The 22,967-nt window shown below is 47.3% G+C and overlaps 1 protein-coding gene, 1 long non-coding RNA gene and 1 pseudogene across 3 annotated transcripts in view; 2 read left to right on the top strand and 1 right to left on the bottom strand.

Annotated features, from left to right (window-relative positions):
* Nucleotides 1-3,994, top strand: part of LOC119037819 (uncharacterized) — a 45,567-nt gene extending 41,573 nt beyond the window's left edge. Inside the window, exon 4 of the long non-coding RNA XR_008392779.1 lies at nt 3,915-3,994. This is a non-coding gene — a long non-coding RNA (uncharacterized LOC119037819). The remainder of the gene's footprint in view (nt 1-3,914) is intronic.
* LOC119045150 (patr class I histocompatibility antigen, A-126 alpha chain-like) lies at nt 1,966-5,162 on the bottom strand. 2 transcript variants are annotated; one of them, XM_053672025.1, is made up of 8 exons: nt 5,054-5,162; nt 4,517-4,795; nt 3,967-4,245; nt 3,131-3,406; nt 2,916-3,029; nt 2,455-2,487; nt 2,297-2,344; nt 1,966-2,136 (listed from the first exon to the last, which is right to left on the bottom strand). In XM_053672025.1, the coding sequence occupies exons 1-8, from the start codon at nt 5,115-5,117 to the stop codon at nt 2,132-2,134; spliced, it is 1,098 nt and encodes a 365-aa protein (XP_053528000.1). In that variant the 5' UTR covers nt 5,118-5,162; the 3' UTR covers nt 1,966-2,131. The 2 variants fall into 2 exon arrangements, with proteins under 2 accessions (XP_053528000.1, XP_053527999.1); XM_053672024.1 differs by lacking the exons at nt 1,966-2,136; nt 2,297-2,344 and having other exon boundaries at nt 2,355-2,487.
* A 16,879-nt stretch (nt 5,163-22,041) lies between these two features.
* LOC128628399 (COP9 signalosome complex subunit 4-like) lies at nt 22,042-22,967 on the top strand (annotated as a pseudogene).

Here is a 22,967-nt window from a genome sequence, read left to right as displayed (position 1 = left end):
GTTGAACTGAGGGCCACTTTCTCAATCTTCCGCTTGACCCTACCCACCCCCACCCCCCCCATAGAGAAAACGCTGGACCTTTCATGTCATATGACAACATATGAACTATGTTACCTTCCCCAGTGAAAAACCAAAAAACCCTTAAACATGCATTGAAGTCCTTTGCCCAATCTGGGCCCTAGTCCATCACAGAATTGTGTGGTTCAAACCCTGTCTGAGATCAGGATGGCTTGTGAGCTTGTTAAAAACTACACAAATATCTCCACAAAATGCTGTCAGAATGTTGGGCATGATATCTAAGTTAGTACCTTTTCAAACTTAAAATAGTTTTTCTATTTATTTTTCCCATCAATATTTATCCCCACATTCCCTCTCCCACCTGCACCAACCCCTGCCACCATATGATTATATGTTGTCTGTGTCCATGAGTTAAAATATATGCATATTAAACATGTATATGGCTTATTCAGTAATATCCCTGATACTTCTAGCTCCCATCTGACACCACACATTATTATGACCATATTATGGACTGTATTCCCTAAGGTGTACTTTATACTCTAGTAATAAATGTTGAGGACAGTTATGGGACAACCATCATATTTTTACTGACTTGGGTAAAAGTTATGAGAGGGACTAAGGAAGGTGAGTGTGGAAGTGGTGAAGGGCACAGCAGGACAATCCCAGAACATCTCCCTGTAAATTACTAATAAATGACAAACACCAAATGGTGACTGTATGATGGAGAGACCTGTCCATCATCCACCTGGTTGAGTTACCAGGATGAACGTCCCCACTGTCGGGACAGGGAGGTGCAGTGTCCAGACCTTGTTGCTTCCTTTTCCACAGTCCTGGCTCCCTTGGTGGTCTCATCCACACTCATGGTTTTAAATGTCATTCTCGTACCATCACCTCCAAGTCTATGCCTCCAGCCCAGACATTTCTCCTCAAGGTCCCCACACTCATCTGTCCAACCTGACTCCTCACTGGTGTTTCTAACAGACGTCTCACCTTGACCTTCTCTTCAGCTGAATGCTTGAAGAGGGGAGCACCCCTCCCCCACACATACTCCTGACAGAGTCTTCCCCGTCTCTGCTGATATAACCCCATCTTTCTGCTAACACAGTACAAATGTGGGGTGTCCTCCTTGACTCCTTTCCCACACCCAGATTGAATCACTAGGAAATGCTGTGAAATCCATCTTGCAAATGCATTCAGTGTCCAGTCCCTTCCCACTGTTTCCACCACTCACAGCCCCGTCAGAACACCCAGCACCTGCAGCCTGGAACCCTGGGAGCTTCCCCATACCTTTCCCTCCTGCCTCGCTGGTCCCTGGTCTCCTGATTCTGTTCTTAGCTCAGCAGCCAGACTGACCCCGTGGCTCAAGGGTTCTCTCTATTAAGGACAGACTCTCAGAGGAAGCCACTAAGGACATGGGCTCCTTGGCCATGACCTTCCAGGACTCAGCATCTGCAAAATGAGATCAGCATCTGCAGTGGATTAAGGACAGTGGACACTGGAACAGTTCCTGCTTTAAGCAGGTGTTCCTCGCCTTCAGATTAGTCAGCTCTCTGACTCCACATGGACAATACTGAGGTTTACAAGAGGGGGGTCTGAAAGCTTGAGGAGACTCCTAGGCGACAAAGCAGCACTTGGTTAGAATCAGGGGCCTCAACCAGCGTTGGCCAAAGAGTTCAGAAGGTCACATTCAGATGTGCGGGAAGAAACCGTGAATAGTTCATTGAGTACAGGTGGTCACAGGGAACATCACTGGGGAGCCGTGAGGTCCCCTTGTCCTGTGTCACAGAGTCTGTCTCTCCCGGGTTGTCTCCATGCCTCATGGTAAGTGTATGAACTTCAAGTGAATTAAAAGAGCTTAATAAGTGGGATGAAGTATAGATAGAATAACACCTACTAGAAACAATACACCTTGGAGCTTTTAATCAACAACACTTCTGGTTTATTTATATATATATATATATAACTAATATTAAAGTAATGCAGGGAAATTCAGATTATTAAATAACATTCCGATGCTGGGTGAACAAACAGCAGTCAGGGACCCTAAAGTCCCAAGGGGGGGGGGCTGCAATGACTGTTTTCACACCAACTCCCAGAGAAATGAGCCTTGTCACCCTGCAAAGGAAGTTATTGTGAACAAATTCAGGTCAGTCTCAGAAGTGTCACATTCTCCCACAGCCCATGACATGCTCAGAATGTCCCACTCTGAGAATCCTCAAAACCCAGTTGTGACCCTGGTCCCAATGTCTCTCACTTTCTGCCCTCAGGGACTCACCATCAGGAGCTGTGAGAGACACATCAGAGCCCTGGGCACTGTCACTGCCTGGGGAAGACACAACAGCAGAGTTACTGGGTAGGGGAGCCCCCCTCACAGACTCCAGCCCACACTCTCCCAAGGGTCCCAGATGTCACCTCCCCAACATCCAGACTTACAGGCAGCCTGAGAGTAGCTCTTCCTGCCTCTGCCTGTGGGAAGAAAATGTTCTGTGAGAAGTCAGGGGGGAGGCTGGGTCCCGTGATTTTAAAGGAACCCCATATTCTGAAGCACAGAGAAGATTCCAGAAATGCTACTCAACACTGACGTTAGGATCTGGAAACATGAGGAAAGTACATGTGTGCAGACTGGACCTACCACCACTCTGCACATCTGTCCTCAGCAGAGAACTTCCCCTCTGACTCGAGATAGCTGGGAATCAGTCCCCATCACTAGAACCATCAGGTGATAAATGTGTCCCTCACTTTCCCACGGGCCTCACTAGAGTCAGTGTTAGGAAACAGGCTCCAGATGGACAAGCACCCATGTGGGGACACAATGCCCATTAAGGAGGTAGAGCACACTTCCACCTGGGCTTGACCCCCAGGGGACAGGGAACTCAGCCCCACCCCTTGCCCACCTGAGCACTTCCTCCTCCACATCACAGCTCCAGCAGCCACAGCTCCAAGGAGACCCAGGGCAGCAGCAATGCCCACAATGCCCATGATGTTGATGGTGGTCTGAGAAGGGGGTTCTGCAAAGGGAAGGTGAGAGGTCATCCTGAGGCCTGAGTCCTGACCCTGCTCAGGGACACCCTGAGGAGAGAGAGGCTCTGTGCCCACGCCCCCTCCTCACCCCATCTCAGGGTCAGGGGCTCAGGCAGCCCCTGGTGCTGCACATGGCATGTGTATCTCTGCTCCTCTCCAGGGGGCACGGCCACAGCTGCCCACTTCTGGAAGGTCCCGTCCCCTGCAGGCCTGGTCTCCACCAGCTCCATGTCCTGGGTCAGGTCCTCCCCTTCACGCTGCCAGGTCAGGGAGATGTCAGCAGGGTAGAAGCCCAGGGCCCAGCACCTCAGGGTGACCTCCTGGTCAGAGATGGGGTGGTGGGTGATGTGTGTCTTTGGAGGGTCTGAGGGGAGGGTGAGAAAATTCAGGAACTCTGCATGGTCATGGGACACTCCAGAAGTGTTCCTGTGACCACCTTGAGAGTGGACAGGACAGCGAGGGTGGGGGAAGGGAATGTACCACCCAGGCACCAGCCTGGACAGAGGCACATGAAATATTCTTCTATTTCCTTGGAAAGCTCCAGAATCAGGATGAGATCCTGGGGTAGGAGTGTCCAGGTCTCAAAGGGAAGACACAGACTCAAGTGGAGGCTGATGAGTCAGAAAAACTCAAATCAGGCCTCCAGGAAGGTCTCAGCCCCAGAATTAGGGAGAGGTTCCTGGTGCCCCAGGTGCTGCAGGGTGTGAGGGAACCTCTGTGGGTATTTCAGGGAGAGGCTGGGCCCCTTACTGTCCTTTAGAGGAAGCTGGGCCCTGGAGTGAGTCACAGAATAAGGAAAGGGGGAAGCCTCCGCCCCCTCCCCAGCAGGAGGGACATTCTGACACTGCCCCATTTCCCTCCTCTCCTTGTAGGAACCGCCCCAGTCCACAGATCCCCTCGTCTGGGAGGCCTGCGCCCTGGTACCTGCTCGGAGCAGTGTCTCCTTCCCCTTCTCCAGGAACTGGCGGAGCCGGCTTATGCACCTGTGCTGCAGGTAGTCACTCCAACCCTCCACATTCTCTTGATGCAACAAATTGCGCAGTACTGTGATCTGAGCAGTCGTGTTGGCTTTGGTTCTGGGACTCAGCTCCAAGTTCAGGGTGAAGATTTCAGTTCCATCGTAGGCGTACTGACCGTAGGCGCGAAGGAAGCGCCCTCCAGACCCCACGACGCAGGCAGAAACAATCTGGAAGGTGTGAGACCCTGACGGCCCCCTAAAGTCAGCCCAGCTACTTTAGTCCCGCTGGGGGACAGAAGTGCCCTGCATCCGGCCAGTGGAGACCCGACCCGTCCCGCGGGGATTAAACGCAAACTAAGTGAAAGTAAGACTGGGTTAGGATGCCCGCAGGCTCCTCCCGGGAGGGGCGCAGGGCGGATCCCGCAGCCCTGGGGGGATGTTCAGACCCACAGATTCTCGGAGACTCCTGCCCGTCTGTGGGGTTGGGGTTTGTGCCCGGATCCGCGCGCGGCTCACCGTCCTCGCTCTGGTTGTAGTAGGCTCGCAGGTTGTTCAGTCTTGCTCCGGAATGCTGTTCGCACAGCTTGAAAAGCTGCGTCTGCTCTTCCCAAAAATGTGGATCCTCCTGCTGCACCCACGGCTGCTCCTTCCATGGCAACCCCGGCTGCGCCCTTGCGTGCGGGAGGTCGCTGTCGAACCGCAGGACCTCCGTGTCGTCCACGTAGCCGACGTTGACATACTGGGATTTCCCGAGTCTGGACGTTAAGGTGCCGTAATGTCTCAGCGTGTGTGGGCCTGGGGACACGGAGGGCGCGCGTCTGGAGTATGAGGTGGGGGCCGTAGTGCCCGGAAAACAGCTAAGGATTCGGTGGTTGAGAAAAGAGGGGTGAGGGCGGGAAGAGGGGAGGATTGAGTTGGGGGTCCTGGGTCCTAGGTCTGGGGTCTGGGGTCTGGGGTCTGGGGACGCTCATCCATGTCCCGGGGTTCTGCGCCACCGCTGGGTCCCCTCCCTCCTGCCCCACAGAGGCCCTTCCCTCCCGACTCCGCACTCACCCGCCCAGGTCTCGGTCAGGGCCAGGGCCCCCGAGAGCAGCAGGAGCAGGCCTCGGGGTCCCATGACCCAAACCCTGTGCGTCTAAGGAGATAGAACTCGGGTGCTGTGGGAAGACTTTATACTCCAAACCACGGCGACGCTGATTGGCTCGTGTCGAGTTGGGACACACAAACCCGAATTGCCTCAGAACGTCAGGAGTATCCAGGCAGAAGGAGCCTTGAGAAGGGGAAGGGAAACCGGAGGGAGAAGGGCGCACCCCAACCCTGAGAGTCCCTGCCCCAGACTCGGTCCTCGGGCTGATACACTGAGGATCTGGCTTGGGGACCCGGGACTCTGCCCCATTCCTCCTCCTGCACAGAGAGCTCTGTCCCGCTGTCTCCCCGAGTCCCGGCTCACGGGATGTTTTATTCAGCGACTCTCAAACATTTTGGATTCAGAACATTTCTACAGTCTTAGAAAATATGGCGGATCCCCCAAATAATTTCATTTGTGTGAGTTATAGCTATCAATATTTACCATGCAAAAAATAAAAACAGTTTGAAAAAATTAATTCATTTTGAAAAATATTAATAACCAATGATATTTGGTAAAGATATTTCTCAACCAATGAGGAATAATATTTTTATGAAAAATGACCTCTCCAAAATGAATGAGGTAGTACGACGTGTGGATGTCCTTACATTTGAGTTTTGCAAGTCTCAGTGCTTGTCTATATAATTAGAAGTTGGCTGCATTTCACATTTGCTTCTGCTTTTAATGTGTTATTTTGGCTATGGTATATAAAGAAATATACAACCTCACACAAATATGTAAGAGGAGAATTTTAATTACCATTTCAGATAAGTGTGGATATTTATCTTTGGATCATACACTGAAACTACACAAATAGTAGTTCCTGAAAAGCTCTTTGCAAAGTGGAACCTAAAACAAATCCACTGAGTATTTCCTACTCTGTTAGTTATTTCAGTGACTCTTGTACTGATGCAGGATTATTTGAAAGTGATGCATTGTCTCACTAAATGATAGAGTTCTCCCAGTGTTGGTGCATTTACAGACACATCATCAAAAATCACACTTGTTCACCTTACCGCAGACCCCACTGGAAATGGTCGTCAGCTCTGGGAAGCTGTCTGGCTGCTGTGAGGAGACACACGTTTGCCAAAACCCTGGGTTTCCTCTGAGAGCTTCCATTCCATCCAGACAAGTGCTGTCAAGTGTCAACTACCTGTTGACTTTCCTTGAGGGAGAAGCTCACGTTCATTTGAGAGAGTGTTCGCCAGTTCACCACACCTCAGTCATCACAGGTTCTGTGTCTCTCATTCTCTGAAGTGAACTTGCTGTTCCTTAAAGAAGAGGCTGACTCAGCCCTCACAGATCACTTTCCTGGGCTCTTGACACTTGGGAATATAGCAGGAGTGTGTTTGTGCACTTTCTTGGTCATCATGAAAGATATTTTGGTTTTTGTTCCCCATTTTCATTAAGGGCAGTTAGGGAATTAATCAATTTGTATCATTTGTCTGTGAGGGTGTTAGACACATCCTCAAAAATACAGCATACCCAAGAAAGATTAGTCAATATCCACTGAACAACCAGAGCGTATAGACATCCACAACAGTGTGATGTAAGGCCTTAAGGTTGTGAATGATCAAAAACGCTCCTCACTGGAGTCGGTCCTTGTGCACATCACATTGGGACGCTTGGCGTCGTTTCTGTGAACCGGGAGACATCAGCAGGCACACATGTCTGTATTAACTCAAGAAATAAATATGTGTGAGCACAACACATACCACATTCCTGCAGGCCCCGTACATAATTAAAAAGTTGTGAAGAGGAAGATGTAAACTGTGGAGTTCCAACGTAGATTCCTTACCAATATGTCTTCCCCCTATGTCCCCCAGAATTCACGCAATTCTGTCTTCCTTCACCCTTGGATGCCTCTTTCTACATGAAAAAATATACAAAGATTTTATAATCATGGAATAAAAAAATTCTCTAAGATCAAAAAATGACAAACCATAAAGGAAAACTTAAAACTTTCTCAGTCAACCACTAAATGCTCTGGAGATACACACTCACGCCCACAATCAAACTCAAAGACACATAAAAATGTTGACAGAAGAAGGTAACGTGTGTCCGTGTTCTTCCACCAAAGAGCCTAAGGGTGGCTGGGGCAGACAGTGGGCTGTGGGCATTGCTGCTGTGAGGGGAGGGGGCGCACTCCCAGGTTGTGGGCATCTTTGAGGAAAGGAGTGAGATAGGGCGTGACCAGGACCTGGGTTATGGATGGCGACCTTAGGAGGGTCTGTGGGTGCAGGGGCCTCTCTAGATTGGCGTCGTGAGGACGTGGGGGCAAGTCTGTGACTGGGTATCTCAGGAAATACCTCCGGACATGGCAGACGGGAGCGAGGGTGAGGGGTGATAGGAAAGACGCTGCCTTCCCTTCTGTTCCCGGCCAGGGGCTGCTTGGTAGTGTGTGAGCTGTACCGGGTCTTGTTTCTGTCTGTGCTGAGACAACACGCGGTGTGGTTGTGTTGTGTCTCACGTCGCTGTGGTATCAGGATGTCCTTGTGTCTCACGTTTCTATGGTATGATGCTGATGTTCTGTGAGACCGCGTGAGTCCAACCAGCTATCATTTGGGCAAAGATGAAGGAACGTGATAAGCGTTTCAGCCCGAGGGTGGGGACCACATTCTGTTGTGAAGGTTGAAGGGATTGAAAACTGGGACAAAACTCCTGAAGGATGCTTTTGTAAAAGGTCTCAGCAATTTAAAAGTGCTGACATTTTGACACAGAAATTCATTAACCTAAGAAGTTAATGACACAATATTTATTCAGGAATGTTTCTTGTATTGTGGTTTTATAAAACATTTTATTTTTGTTCCAGCCCAAGAATGTCATGCCTCTAAATGCTTCAATCAACAGAATGACAGTAATTATAGACAGAGGATCGCTTAATGTGTCTCAGGCAGTGACAGCATGGGATCCACATAGAAGGTCAAGTGCAAATCCATTGGGTACTCAATATGGGATCCTTGTGGGGGACAGAGGAAAGGAGACTCAGAGGTGTCTGGGTGGGGAAGCTGCAGTGAAAGCAGGGGGTTTTCTCTCAGAGACTTGATGACTCATTCTCACTGGGTTTCTTGGCAACTGTTGGTGCTGGACAGGCCTGGGCCTGAGCAGTTCAGCCTCAGAACAGCCTGTGGTGTGTGCTGTGTGGTGTGTGGTGAGTGGCATGTGGATGCTTGACTTCCTCTGGATGAGATTTCACAACCCATGTCCAGGGGATTTTGAAATGTTTGTTAAAGTTGAGACAGTGACACTGAGGAAGGACTTGGGGTAGAAGAAGTCACTGGAGAGAGCCTAGACAGGGCTGCTCTGGGTCCTGGGAGTGTTACAGGAAAGGAGTGAGCCAAGGTCAGGCTGCAGTCAGCTCACTGGAGAGTCCAGTAAAAAGGGGACCCAAAAGTCAGGATGGGGGATAAGCCTGAGACAAGCTGCTGATGCCCACTGATCTCCCAGCTGAAAATACCAAGGGCACCTTAGAGCTCAGAAGGACAGAAGGAAGTTCATGTCTGACAGGGGGGTGTGGGTGTGATCTAGAGCGAGCTGCCCGAGGTCTCTGACTGGATGGTTTGTATCTCTCTTCTCCGGGTAAGAATCTTAGGGGAGGGTGTCAGCAGAATATTCATCAGCTTCCCATGAAAGTTTTTAATATGCTGATGCATCAAAAATGAGCACATGGGGGGTTGGGGATTATCCTCTGGTCAGTTCCTCTGTTTTACTTTTATCTTAGTTCTGTCGGGCTCTAATTTGTTTTGTCGTTGTTTTTTGTCCCCCTGACCTCATCTGTCCTTGGGGTCATCTGGTACAAATGTTATTAACTGGGTCTGTTTTTTATATTATAGCCAGAGTGATTTACACTATATATTCTTCTATTAAGAAGGAGAGATACAGCCCTGGCTGGTGTAGGTCAGTGGACTGAGTGCGGACCTGCGAACCAGACAATCGTGGTTCAATTCCCAGTCAGGGCACGTGCCGGGGTTGCAGGTTGGTTCCCTGCAGTCCAGTTCCCAGTAGGGGATGCACGAAAGGCAACTATATATTGATGTTTCTCTCCCTCTCTCCTTCCCTTCCCCTCTAAAGATAAAGAAATAAAATATTTAAAAAAAAGGAGACATACAAATAATTTGTTCTCAAGTGTCTTTGGTTAGGCAAGAAAAGGGCTTTCAGTTCACCAGCTAGCTGTAAGTTGTTCAGACTGTTCTGCCTTCTTTAATTTTCCTGTGCAGTTTCCCCATTCCATTCCCCAATTTTCCTTGCTTCTTCCTATCCTGCTTCACTATGACTCTGAACTCCATGCAAGTGAACTGTTGCAGTGTTCCAGAATGTTCTGTAATAGGAGGCTGCTCAGCTCAGAGCTCAGGAGGACAACAAGGGGCAGTGTACCTTAGCTATCCAGACCACAGTCAAGTTCATCATCCTGCATGGGTTTCAAGACCTCCACTGCATCAGAATTAGAGTGTGGAGACAGAATGCAGAGCAAGAGTAGGACCCTGGCCCTGTGACTCTGGCACAGTCATGTGAGAGATGGGCCATTAGGAGAAATGACAAACAGAAATGTAATCATGACCCAGTGCAATGAGGGGAAATGTTCCTGATATCACAGAAACAGATAAACAGACCACCTATGGGTATCCCTCCACTGGTCCCCATCTTATCGGAAAGACATAAACAATAGTGACATCTGAAACAGAACAGTTATGCACAGTCATAGAACAGGAAAGACCTCTTGGAAATTAAAAATGTCATCATAGAAATGAATAATTCAGGAGGTGAACTGGAAGATTCGAGTTGTTCTCCTACTAAGTCACACAAATGGAAATGTGTGGGGAAGCTGGAGAAAAGGCCTCTTAGTCTGTCAGTCAAGGGACCCCAACAAGATTTTAATGCCTGTCTAAAAACAATGATGAGTAGGAAATGCTTTTTAATGTTTTCAAGACTATTTCTCAATGTTTACAAAGAAAAAATTACATTTTAAGTGGCCTAATCAAAATGAAATTCTCACTACAGCAGATGAAAGAAGACCCGCACTGTGACATGCCATGATGGAATTTGAGGAAGAGGGTGGGAGAGACCTTGAAAACTTCAAGAGGCAGCAAATATGGTCCTGGAGACTAGAAGATGTTGAAGTAATGCCTCTCATTTTCTGCAGAAAAAATATTTCCAACACAGAATTCTATATCCAGTCAAGATGTGAATAAGGGCTAGGGTAGCCTACACTTTCTTCATGTGTTTAGAGTTTTCATAGTTAACTTTTCACATTCCCTGTTAGAAAATACTATTGGGGAAAGTGGGTAAAATGAGGAAGTAAACAAAAAAAGAGGAACATGTGGGATCCCAGTGACAGGGGATCCAGAACAGGAGAGGCCAGGACTGCCGGTGAAGAGGTGATGGACGTCCAGTGTGTCCACCTGCTCCAGGTGTTTGGGACCCAGGCCACCTGTGGCAGAACCCAGGGCTGTGGACAGGTGTCTGCAGAGATGGAAGTGGCTGAATATCTGATATGCTCAAATATGTGCTCATGAAGATTTAGACTCTGGAAAAAGCTGTGGAACAAACATGTTCATTCCAGCCCAGACATGAAGCCCGGCACTGTCAGCCCTGAGCTGAGCTCTTAACTTTCCTCCCCCTCCTTTCCCTTTTATGCATGTAAACAAAGCCTTTTAAAATTAATTATGTGTATATAGCTAATACATGATTTCTATGATAAATGTATATTCACTATAAAATCATAAAATGTTAAATGTTATAAATGAGAAATTCTTACTAAATGGGTTCATTCACCTGTGCACATTCAAGCCTAATCACATGCGAACAGGAGTTGGCTGAAAAGAAAGAAAAGGCAACTGATATATGTTTCTCTCTCTCTCACTTTGGGTGTCTCTCATCAATAAACATATCCTCAGGTAAGGATTAAAAAGAAAGACCTTTTTGGGAGAACAGTGTCCTTTGTTATGGCTGCAGAGCCTCATGTATGTGTTTATCGGGTCATTTTCTCCCATGTTAATTTAATCTCACTTGTTTTGTGCAGTAATGAGCCTTGCAGACTTGCAGTCCAGGAGCACAGTCTAAGCCCTGCAGTCTGGGTGAGCAGTAGGGAGACTGTCCAGGTGTGAGAGCCTCTGTGCTGTTTGCACAACCACAACATCGCACAACCACACGTGTGTCAGAGTGGACCACTGTTAGGCGGCGCATGAGTGATTTAAGTGCATCAAATAAACACACGTGCACTTCTTTCACCAGGTTAGGGAAGGTTTCAGTCATTGTTTTAATAGGGTTTCAATTTTTTGCTCTCTCTCTTGTCTTTGGGCACCCCCATGATGCAAATGTTGTTATGCTTAAAGTTGTTCCGGAGGCTCATTTATTTATTTATTTTTATTTTTTTTTCTTTTTGCTATTCTGGTTGGATTTTTTCTGCTTCCTTGTCTTCCCAATTTCTCATTTCATTTTATGCTTCAACCGCTCTACTGCTGATTCCCTGTAATGTATTCTTCATTTCAGTCATGGAATTTTTCACTGATAGAGCTTTCTTTATGTTTTCTATCTTCATTTTTATGTGTCCTATCTCTTTGCTAAAGCTCACACTGACTTCATCTACTCTTCCCCGAAGTTCATTGAGAATGCTTACAACTGGTGTTTTGAACTCTGTAGTTGTAGAATGCTTGTTTCCACTTTGTTTCACTTTTTTTCCCTAGAGTTTAGTTCTGTTCCTCCATTTGGGGCATATTCTCTGTCTCCTTATTTGGGAAACTCCTTCCTGTGTTTATTTCTACGTGTTAGGTGGAGCTGCTCCATCTCCTGGTCTTGGTAGAGTGTCCTCACGTAGTAGGTGTAATAGACCTAATGGTGCAGCCTCCTTGGTCACCTAACCTGGGCACTCCAGGTGCACCGCCCCCCTCTGCTGGGGTGGGCCGAGTGCATTCTCGTGTTGTAGCTGAGTCATGACTGCTTTTGACAATGGGAGGGATTTACTCCCAGCTTGTTTGGGTCTGAGGACTGGCTGCAGCCACTGTGGAGGCTCTGGTACTTAGTCATCCCCTAAAGTGTGTTGCTGTGGAGGTGGTGGGGTGGTGCTTTGTTGGGGTCTGAGGCTGTCTATTGGGTGTGCTGGCTCAGGCACCCCACAGGAGGTGCAGGCCATGGTCAGCCAGTACCTGTGCTCTGCCCTCAGATGCCCGGCAGGAGCTACAAAGCAATCTGCAGATGGCTGCTGCTTGTGCTGAGCTTGGAGGTGCCTCAGAGAGGCCAAGCTACAAACCAAGGCCAGCTGCCACAAGTGCTAGGCTGAGGGCCACTTGGCTGAAGATACAGACCATGTGTAGGCCAGATGTTGCTTGTTTGAGACATTTTAGGAAAAGTCCTCAGCATGAGCCAAGACAGGCTGTTTCTATGGAGATATCACTGGAATGGGCCCTGGGGGTGCCTGCAAGTTAGGTGGGGTAAGGTTTCAGAGAATCATGAGGGTGGCAAAAAACAGTGAGAGTCAGGCTGTTGGACGATCAGATCTGGTGTTTGCCTGCCAGCTCTGAGTGGGGGAGGGGAGGGCTCAGAAAGGAGCAATGGCCTCTGCCAGTACTTGTGTCTGGGAGACAGCTGCCCCTCAGCTCTCACCCTGATGCCAGACCATTCAGTGGCTCCCCATAGATTCCTGGTGCTTTGTGAGCTGCAGTCCCAGCACTGGAGCTTAGAGAAGGTCCATGTGCTTGCAGGCCTTTTAAGAGGAACTGCCTGGGACTCCAGAAGCCTCCCTCTCACTCAGCCACAACCATGGATGCTTTTTGCAGCCAGAAGTTGTGGAGACATGTCTTCCTGGCACTGAAACCCTGGGTGGGGGAGCCTTCTGTGCATCTGGGACATCTTGCTCCTTGAGGGAAACTCTGCAGCCGAGATGTCTCTTTTGATTTTTATCTGCCACACTTGGGTGTGGGACCAGCTTGTTCTGCATCTCTACACCTTCTGCCAGTCTCTATGTGGCTTCTTTAACTCACCAGTTGGGGAACTTCTGTTCAGCTAGACATCAGGTGATTCTGGATCGTGGTTGTTTGTAGTGTAGTTGTAATTTTGATGTAGTCGTGGGGCAATGAGTATCCTGCTTTTACCTACACAACCATCTTGACCTGAAACCAAGATATTTTATCAATGTTGGTTTGAGGATGATGATTTAGTAATATTAATAGTTGTCAATCTTTTAACCATGTTGTTCTAAAGGGACACTGGTTTTGTTTTCTAGTCTGTGAGGGGGTCATGGTGAAGAATGCCTGCTAGTGCAGTTGGGTGTCCCAACCACCATGGTTTCTTGCTAAGTTTACCTCAGTGCAAATGTGGGTACAGTGAAAAGGCAAAAGGATGTCCTTAATCTATGAAAATAGTTTTGACCTCATAGATCACATAAAAGGGTCTTAGAAACTTCAAGGGTTCCACAGAGCACACTTTGGGAATGGTTGTTTGTTGATATACCAGGGGGCCTCTCCCCACTGGCCATGGCCTTTGTACCCTCCTCACTTCCTAGAACCCCTCTCCCTGAGGTGGGAACCCTGCCTCCCCACACTCTGCTGAAGGCATTGTCCTGGGTTCTTCTAGAAGAAAGCTCAACCCCTGGAAATGAGATTTCGGAGAGTGTCTGTCCTCAGTCTGAGAAGGCAGGTGGGGGGACAGTTGTTTCCCCTTTGGAACTCAGAATAGTCTGTGTCTGAAGGTACCAGACCCACAGGTAACCTGGTTGTGTCTGTTGTACAGCATCTTAATATGAATTCACATCCCACAGAAATCTGGTGTCCTCTGTCAGGGAAGTGATATTATCCCTTTTATTTTTCATGGGTCTAGTGCTGTGACTGGAGGCCCAGACAACATGAAGCTCAGTTCTGTCCAATAGAATGTTCTGGAAGAAGGGATTGTTCTTTGTCTTCACATCCAACATGGCAGCCACTGGCTGCTGGTGGCTGTTGGGCACTGGAAATTCGACCTGTGTGTGGAGCAGTTGAACTTTTCATTTTACTTACTTTTAATTTAAAAGCCCTAAGTGTCCTGTAGCTGCCATATGAGATAGTGCTTCCCCAGAACGTTTGTAGTTTTTAGTGTCTGCCCACCACCCTCCAAAAGACCCTGTGTGACTCATACTTTGGCATATCTTAAAATTATTGTCCCATGGAAGCCATGGTTTCTCATTTGTCTGAGAGGGTTTAGATATATCTTCAAAATACGGTATGTTCAAGAAAGATTATTTACTATGCACTTATCAACTAGAGTGTGCAGACATTAACCAAAATGTGATGTAACACCTTAACGTTGTAAGTCATCAGAAAGGCTCATCACTGGAGCTCGTCCTTGTGCACATCACTTTGGGACCCTTCGGGTCGTTTCTGTGAACCTGGAGAACATAAGCAGGCACATGAGGCTTTACTTCAAGAGAAACTATTTGTTGAACACAACACACACCAAACACCTGTGGGCACTGTACATAATTAAAAGTTGTAAAGCAGAAGGTATAAACGTTGTTGTTCCAACTTAGATGTCCTACTTGTCTTTTCCATGTTTTCCCCAAACTCTAACAATTCTGTTGCCTTTTACCCTTGGACCCTTCTCCCCAATATGAAAATACATTTTAAGTTTTAACAATAGTGGAATGAAGAATTCTCTAAGCAAGACCCAAAGATGAAAAACCGTGAAGGGAAACATGAAACTTTTCTATGTCAACCACAAGCTCTGGAGACACACACTCACGCCCACAACCAAACTCAAAGACGCTTAAAAATGTTGACAGTGAGGGAATGTGTGTCCGTTTTCTTCTGCCAAAGGCTCTGAGGGGCACCTGAAGCAGACAGCGGGCTGTGTGCGTCGCTGCTGTGAGGGGGGTGCACCCCAGGTCCGGGGCACCTTCGAGGGACGGGGGAATACAGGATGTGCTCCAGATGTGGGCTCTAGACGGCGATCTCGGGAGGGTCTGTGGGTGCAGGGGACCCTCTAGATTGGCTTCGTGAGGACATGGGGGCAAGTCTGTGACTGGGCATCTCAGGAAATACCTCAGGACACAGCAGACGGGAGCGAGGGTGAGGGGTGACAGGATAGATGCTGCCTTCCCTACTGTTCGCAGGCCCCGGAGCTGTTTGGTAGCTTGTGAGCTGCACCGGGTCCCGTTTCTGTCTGTGCTGAGACAATGCGAAGTGTGGTGTTGGTCTGTCTCACGTGATTGTGGTCTCGGGATGTCCTTGTCTGATGCTGATGTCCTGTGAGACCTTGGGTTTCCAAAGGAGAAGAACCCGGCCTAGCAGTGAGCATCAGGTGTCAGACCCGTTCTGATGTTGGGGCTACTTTTTCTTCCTTCTTAAATTCAATCTTTAAAAATACTTACAACTCACTCAGAACATAAGAAATGTTAAGAAACAATTTGGAAAATAAGAAATGCAAATGTTAAACAATTATTTTTTTTAAATCAATGTACGGTTGCCTCTGTGAGTCCCCTGCTGGGAACTGGCCTGGAACCCAGGCATGTGCCCTGACTGGGAATCGAACCACGATTGTCTGGTTCGCAGGCCTGCACTCAATCCACTGAGCTACACCAGCCAGGGCCAATTATATTTTAAATAAATACATGTACACAAAAATGAGAATGTGGATTAAGAAAAATAGAAATGAATTAAAAATCTCTCAATTTGGAAAAATGAGAGAAAATGATGAGTAGGAAACTCATTCTATATAAAGGTTGAAGGGAGGGACTGAAAACTGGGACAAAACTCCTGAAGGATGCTTTTGCAAAAATTCTTAGCAATTTAAACGTGCTCACATTTTGACACAGAAATTCCTCTTTTAGGAATTTGTCCTAAGTTGGTCATATATACTTCAGAAATATATATTTAAGGATGTTCCTTGTGTTGTGGTTTTATAAAAGCAAAATGATGAAGTGTCTCTAAAGGCATCAATCAACAGAATGCTGGTAACTATGGACAGAGGATCGCTTAACATGTCTCAGGCAGTGACACCATGAGATCTACATAGAAGGTCAAGTGTAAATCCATTGTGCACTTGCTGTGGGATCCTTGTGGGGGACAGAGGAAAGGAGACTCAGAGGGGTTCTGGGTGGTGGAGGTTCAGTGAAGGCAGGGGGTTTTCTCTCAGAGCCTTGATGACTCACTCTCACTGGGTCCCTTGGCAGCTGTTGGTACTGAATTGGCCTGGGCCTGAGCTGTTCTGCCTCAGGACAGCCTGTGGTGTGTGGTGTGTGGTGTGTAGTGAGTGACGTGTGGATGCTTGACTTCCTCTGCAGAAGATTTCATAACCCATGTCCAGGGGATTTTGAAATGTTTATTAAATCTGGGGACAGTGACACTAAGGAAAGACTTAGGGGAGAAGAAGTCACTGGGGAGAGCCTAGACAGGGCTTCAGTCAACTCACTGGGAAGTAAAACTCACAGAGACAGAAGTGAGCAAAGGCATGGCAGCTGTCAGCTCACTGGAGAGTAGGGACACATGGGGGCCTTGGGACAGGGTGGGGGATAGGCCTGGGAGAAGCTGCCACTGCCCACTGCTCCGCTGGCTGAAAATCCCAAGGGCACCTTAGAGCTCAGAAGGAGAGAAGGAAGTTCATGTCTGAAACCGGGCTGTGGGTGTGCTCTAGAGTGAAATGCCCCAGGTCTCTCTGTCTGGAGTGATTTCATCTCACTTTTGCAGGAGAGAATCTTAGGGCAGGGTTTCAGCAGAATGCTCATGAGTTTTTCAGGGGTGTTTTTAATATGCTGATGCATCAAAATGAGCACATAGTTGGATTGGGGATTATCCTCTGGTCGGCTGCACTGTTTTACTTTTATCTTAGGTGTGTCTGGCCCTGATGGTTTTTTTTTTATCTTTGTTTTCCTGGCTTCATCTGGCCTTGTGTTCATCTGGCAGGAATGGCATCACCTGGGTCTCTGTTGTGTATATTCCAACCAGGGTGATTTACACTATGTGTTCTCCTGTTAAAGAGAAGACATACAAATAATTTGTTCTCAAGTGTTCTTGGTTAGGGGAGATAAGGTATCGCAAGTCATCAGCTGGCTGTAAATTGTTCAGACTATTCTGCCTTCTTTAATTTTCTTGCCTCAGTTTCCCCATTCCATCACCCAGTTTTCCTAGCTTCTTGCTATCCTGCCTCACTATGACTTCACAGTGCATGCAAGCAAACTGTTGCAGTGTCCCAGAATGTTCTGTGATGAGAGGCCGCTAGGCTGAGAGCTTTGGAGGACATCAAGGGGCAGTGTACCTTAGCTATCCAGACCACAGTCAAGTTCATCATCCTGCATGGGTTTCAAGTTCTCCACTACATCAGAATTAGAGTGTGGAGACAGAATGCAGAGCAAGAGTAGAACCCTCAATCTGTGACTGTGGCACAGTCATTGGGACATGGGCCACTAGGAGAAATGACACAGAAGAATGTAATCATGACCCAGTGCAGTGGGGGAAAGGTTCCTGATATCAGGGAAATGGGTAAACAGGCCACCTACGTGTCCCCTTCTACTGCTCTCCATATTCTCCAAAACACATGAAAGATAATGGGTTTGAAACAGAACAATTATGCACAATCATAGAAATGCACAGAAAAGACCTCTTGGAAATTAAAAATGTCATCATAGAAATGAATAATTCAGTAGATGAATTGGAAGATTTATGTAGTTCTTCTACTGACTTGTACAAATGTGTGGGGAAGCTGGAGAAAAGACTTATTGGTCTCTCAGTCAAGGGATCCCAACAAATTTATAGCATCTGTCTAGAAATAATGGGTAGAAAATGATTTTTAACATTTTCAGGAATATTTCTCAAAGTTTACAGATAATAAATTACATTTTGAACAGCCTAATCAAATTCTTGCTACAGCAGATGAAAACAGACCCAGTCCGTGACACGTCACATTGGAATTTCGGAAAGAGGGCAGAAGAGACCTTGAAAGCTTCAAGAGGGAGCAAATATGGGCATGGAGACTAGAAGATGTTGAAGTAATGCCTCTCGCTTTCTGCAGAAAAAAATATTTCCAACACAGAATTCTATATCTAGTCAAGATGTGCTAGATAACCCTAACCCTAACCCTGTAGGCTAGGATAGCCTACAGTTTCTTAGTGTATTTAGAGTTTTTATAGTTAACTTCTCACATTCTGTTTGGGAAATACTGAGGGAGTAAGCAAAAAAAAAAAAAAAGAGGAACATGTGGGATCCAGGTGACAGGGGATCCAGAACAGGAGAGGCCATTATTTCCCTGAGGTGTGGTGACCAACATTCAGGGTGTCTGCCTGACTCCAGGTGTGTGGGGACCCAGTCCACCTGTGGCAGGACCAAGGGCTGTGGACGGGTGTCTGCAAAGAGGAAAGTGGTTGGAAATCTGATGTGTTCAAATACATACTCATGAAGATTTACACTCTGGGAGAGCAGTGGAATGAATTTGTGAACCAGACAGAATGACCCCATGGCTGAATTAAGACCAGAAACAATGACCAACCACCCCCTACCCTAGTGCTGACAAATCATTGGGAACCTCCAGCCTATGTCCCTTAGTGCCTTCTACAACCCTTACCCTAGTGGCACTGGGAAATCAACTCATCTGTAACTCAGTGTTTTGGCCACCTTGTTAAATCAACTTTTTTTTTTTATTTGCCACCCAACACTTCTTCTTTGAATCTTTTTTTCATGTTACTATTTTATTTAATTAATAACAAACTTATAACTAACACATTTTTTATTGATTATGCCATTACATTTGTTCTATTCCCCCCCTTCATTCCCCTCCACCCTGCACATCCCTCCCCACCATTCCCTCCTCTTTAGTTCATGAACACGTGTCTCAAGTTCTTTAGATTCTATATTTCCCTTACTATTCTTACCCTCCCCCTATCTATTTTCTATCTACTGTCTATGCTACTTATTTTCTGTACCTTCTCCCCCCTTCTCCTTCTCCCACTCCCCTGTTGCTAATCCTCCATGTGATCTTCATTTCTATGGTTCACTCCTGATCTAGCTGTCCTCTTAATTTACTTTTGTTTTAGGTGTGGTTGTTAATAACTGTGAGTTTGCTGTCCTTTAACTGTTCATCTTTTTTATCTTCTTTTTCTTAGGTAAGTTCCCTTAACATTTCATATAATAAGGGCTTGGTGATGATTAACTCCTTGAATTTGGTCTTATCTGAGAAGCACTTAATCTATCCTCCCATTCTAAATGAAAGCTTAGCTGGATAGAGCAATCTTGGTTGTAGGTCTTTGGATTTCATGACTTGGAATACCTCTTTCCAGCCTCTTCTTGCCTGTAAGGTCTCTTTTGAGAAATCTGCTGACAGTCTGATGGGAACTCCTTTGTAGGTGACAGTCCCCTTAGCTCTTGCTGCTTCTAGAATTCTCTCCTTCATTTTAATCTTTGCTAATGTAATGATGATGTGCCTTGATGTGTTCCTCCTTGGGTCCAAGTTCTTTGGGACTGTCTGAGCTTCCTGGACTTCCTGGAAGTCTATTTCCTTTGCCAGATTGGGGAAGTTCTCCTTTCTTATTTGTTCAGCTAAGTTTTTCACGTGTTGCTGTTCCTCTTCTCCTTCTGGTACCCCTATAATTCGGATGTTGGAATGTTTAAACATGTCCTGAAGGTTCCTAAGCCTCTCCTCATGTTTTTGAATTCTTGTTTCTTCATCCTTTTCTGTTTGGTCATTTTTCCCCTCTTTCTGGTCCTCTCCTTTGATTTGAATCCCAGTTTCCTTTTCATCACTACTGGTTTCACGTGCATTTCCCTTTATTTCACTTAGTTTAGCCTTCATTTGTTCCTCTAATTTGTGACTAAAATCAACCAGTTCTATGAGCATCCTGATCATAGGTGTTTTGAACTGTGTATCTGATGGGTTGGCTATCTCTTGGTCACTTAGAAGTATTGGCTCTGGGGCTGTGAGCTGCTCTTCTTGAGCCATAGTGTTTTAGTCTGTTCATGCCTGTTATGTATGAGGGGCGGAGCCTTAGGTGTTCACCAGGGTGGGGCAACTCAAGTCACTGTGTTGTCATGCTGTATGTGGGGGCGGGGTCAGAGAGGGGCAATGGCGTTTGTTCTGCTCTCTCTCGGATTTCAGTCTCCTCTGCTGTTTCTGGCAAGCAAATTGGGCCCTTCTGGTGCTGGTTCCCAGGTGTGTGGACCTGTGCACCCTCCAGGCCCCTGTGGGTCTCTCCAAGGAACTCTCTGTGAGCCTGGGATCTTCTCCTGGTACCTCGACCCCGAAAGTTCTTCCAATTGGTGCTTTTAGGCTTTAGTTCCTGGTGCTGTGCCCCTGATTTGCGAGGTCTATCTCACTGCTTACTCCTTTGCCTGGTTTATCTGCACATAAATGTGTGACCACAGTCAGCAAGCCGCCCTCCACCCTCACTGGATCTGCCATCGCACACCTGGGATCTGCCAACCCCCGACTTCTAGCCTGGGTCGGTCTGGCCACCTTTTCCTGCATGACCCTGCTGGGTGAGCCACTGACTCCGCCCCTCTTACCAGTCTCCCTGAATAGTTTGTTGTTGTCAGTCTTCTTACAGTTCAATATTCTGTGCTTTGGTTGTGTTTTTGTTACTAAAACTTTGTTGTCTTTAAATTTGGTTGTCCGAGAAGGCACCGTGTTTCCACCTATGCCTCCATCTGGGCTGGAAGCAGTGAGTCACTTCTAATTCCTCCTCCCAGGAAAATCTACCTGTGCCTTAGTGTTGCTCTTATGGATGTAAGAAGAGCTCAGACCTCAGACTGGGAGAAAATGTTTGCAATTCAGTTCTTTTAGAATATACATAAGAAGCCTCAACTCAATAATCGAGAACAATAACTCAATAAAAACTTATCAAAATTCTAATCAGATACCCCACTAACGAATTTGTGCCTGCCTTGTGCAGGTGGGTCAATTGGTTAGTGTCATCACAGGTACCAGAATGTTGTGGGTTCGAACCCTGGCCAGGGTGCCTATGGGAAGCAACCGATCAGTCTCTCTCTCTCTCTCTCTCTCTCTCTCTCTCTCTCTCTCTCTCTCACACACACACACACACACACACACACACACACACACACACACGCACAGTCAAATCAATTAACATAGCCTTTGATGACAGTTATTTTTAGGCTTGCAGTAGAACCGTATGCTTTGTTAGGGCTGCAGCAGGCTCATGCATGTGGTTACCAGTTCTCTTGAGGGAACCATTGTCTCATTGTGTTAATTTAATGTCATGGTATTTTGTACAACAACATGCTGTGCAGACTTGCAGCCCAGGAGCAGCAGGCTGAGCCCTGCAGTCTGGGTGAACAGGAGGGAGACTGTCCAGGTGTGAGAGCCTCTGTGCTGTTTGCACAACCACACATGTCTCAGGGTGGATCACCACCGTTAGGCAGCGCATGAGCGATGTAAGTGCATCAAATAAACACACTGGGCACCTTACACTTACACGAGGTTGTGTGCCAGTTATATTTTAACTTAAAAATAAACTTCACTGTGGATTTTATGTACAACATTGGCATTCGATGAAGGATTAGTAAACAGCAACTCAGAATATTATAAATACTGACATGTATGGATTAGATTGTCAAGAGTCAGTTCCAACAGTTCATGACCCCAGGAGCTCTAAGCTCCCTGAGCATCCGCAGTGACGGGTGAAGAGCAGGAGAACAGGAAGCCACCCAGGGGAGGTCTGCACCCACCAGAGATGAGGGCCCTCTCACACAATGACGTAAAAAGTGAAAATGGAATTGAGCAGGTAGGAGGTGACACAGGTGTCCACCAGCATCAGGATGGTGTGGGTGGCTCTGGTCACTGGAGGGCATTGGTGGCGGCTGCAGGGTGTGAATGTGCTGCAGCCTGTGGTGGTGTCCGTGCAGGTGAAGCACCATGGAGACTCTGGGCCAGACCATGAGGACAATGAACATGATACAGGACGTGAGTACATGGTGGCAAAACTTATATTAAAGCCTGAGTGTAGGGAAGAAAGATGGTGGCCGCTGTGTGGCAGGATTTGGCTCAGCCCATGCCCTCCAGCAGCTCTCACAACGATCTGCAGGTGAGTGTGGTCAGATCCTGAAAACGGCATTCAGTGACCTGGAGCAGAGCAACTAGAAGCTCAGAAGCTCTTGTGGAAGCCGTGGTAAACGAGAATGTCGGCCTCCTGATCTCTCACCGTTGCTGACAGATCACTGCACTCACCTCCCTAACTTGCCTGATGGCACAGCCAGAGGAACCCATCGTTTCACCTTGGAAGGGATCCAGCAAGAGGTCACGTCATGTGAGGAGCAGGCTGCTTCCACGAGACAGCATCGGCATCCCCGTATGAGAGGGAGGAAGACTGGAGAAAGGCAACCTGAGTGCTGGCAGGAATTCCTTTGCCAACGGGACCAAAATGGTACAGTGTGGGTCATGACCTGAAGATGTCCCTGAAGATGGCTAAGCTAGGTCTGCAGGGCGATGATCCGGTCCAGGCAGGGGCTTCCATAAATCCAGCCTCATGGCTTCAGAACAAATCAACCAACAAACAGTTACAGGTACATGACAGGTATGCCATGCACATGTTCCTGATTTTAGAAGGAAATTCACTGAAGCTGGACAAAGGCACAGTGAGTTCTCTTACAAGGCAACAGGGCACGAAAGCAGGAGACTAGAGGCTTTAGAAACTGCTTGGCACTGAAACATCTCAGCATCAGCAGGACAACAGCCTTCTCGAACACTAGCTACTCTTTTTCAGGGTGAAAGGGGCCAGCAACCTGCTGCTTATGGGATTTGAGAGAAAAGGTACCTGGGTGGGATCATCAGAAGAAATAAGCTTCAAGCATTTGCTGCTGTGCTGATGCCTCACCAAAAGCAACCTCTGCTGATGGTTCTGGCGTCTATAGTGAATGTAACATCACAGCATGA

This window comes from Artibeus jamaicensis, unplaced genomic scaffold (genome assembly GCF_021234435.1).
Source record: "Artibeus jamaicensis isolate MK-2021 breed Jamaican fruit bat unplaced genomic scaffold, CSHL_Jam_final contig_723, whole genome shotgun sequence".
In the NCBI taxonomy this organism is placed as follows: Eukaryota; Metazoa; Chordata; class Mammalia; order Chiroptera; family Phyllostomidae; genus Artibeus; species Artibeus jamaicensis.
Note: the sequence above shows the minus strand (reverse complement) of the source record. Positions and strands in the feature narration are given on the sequence as shown.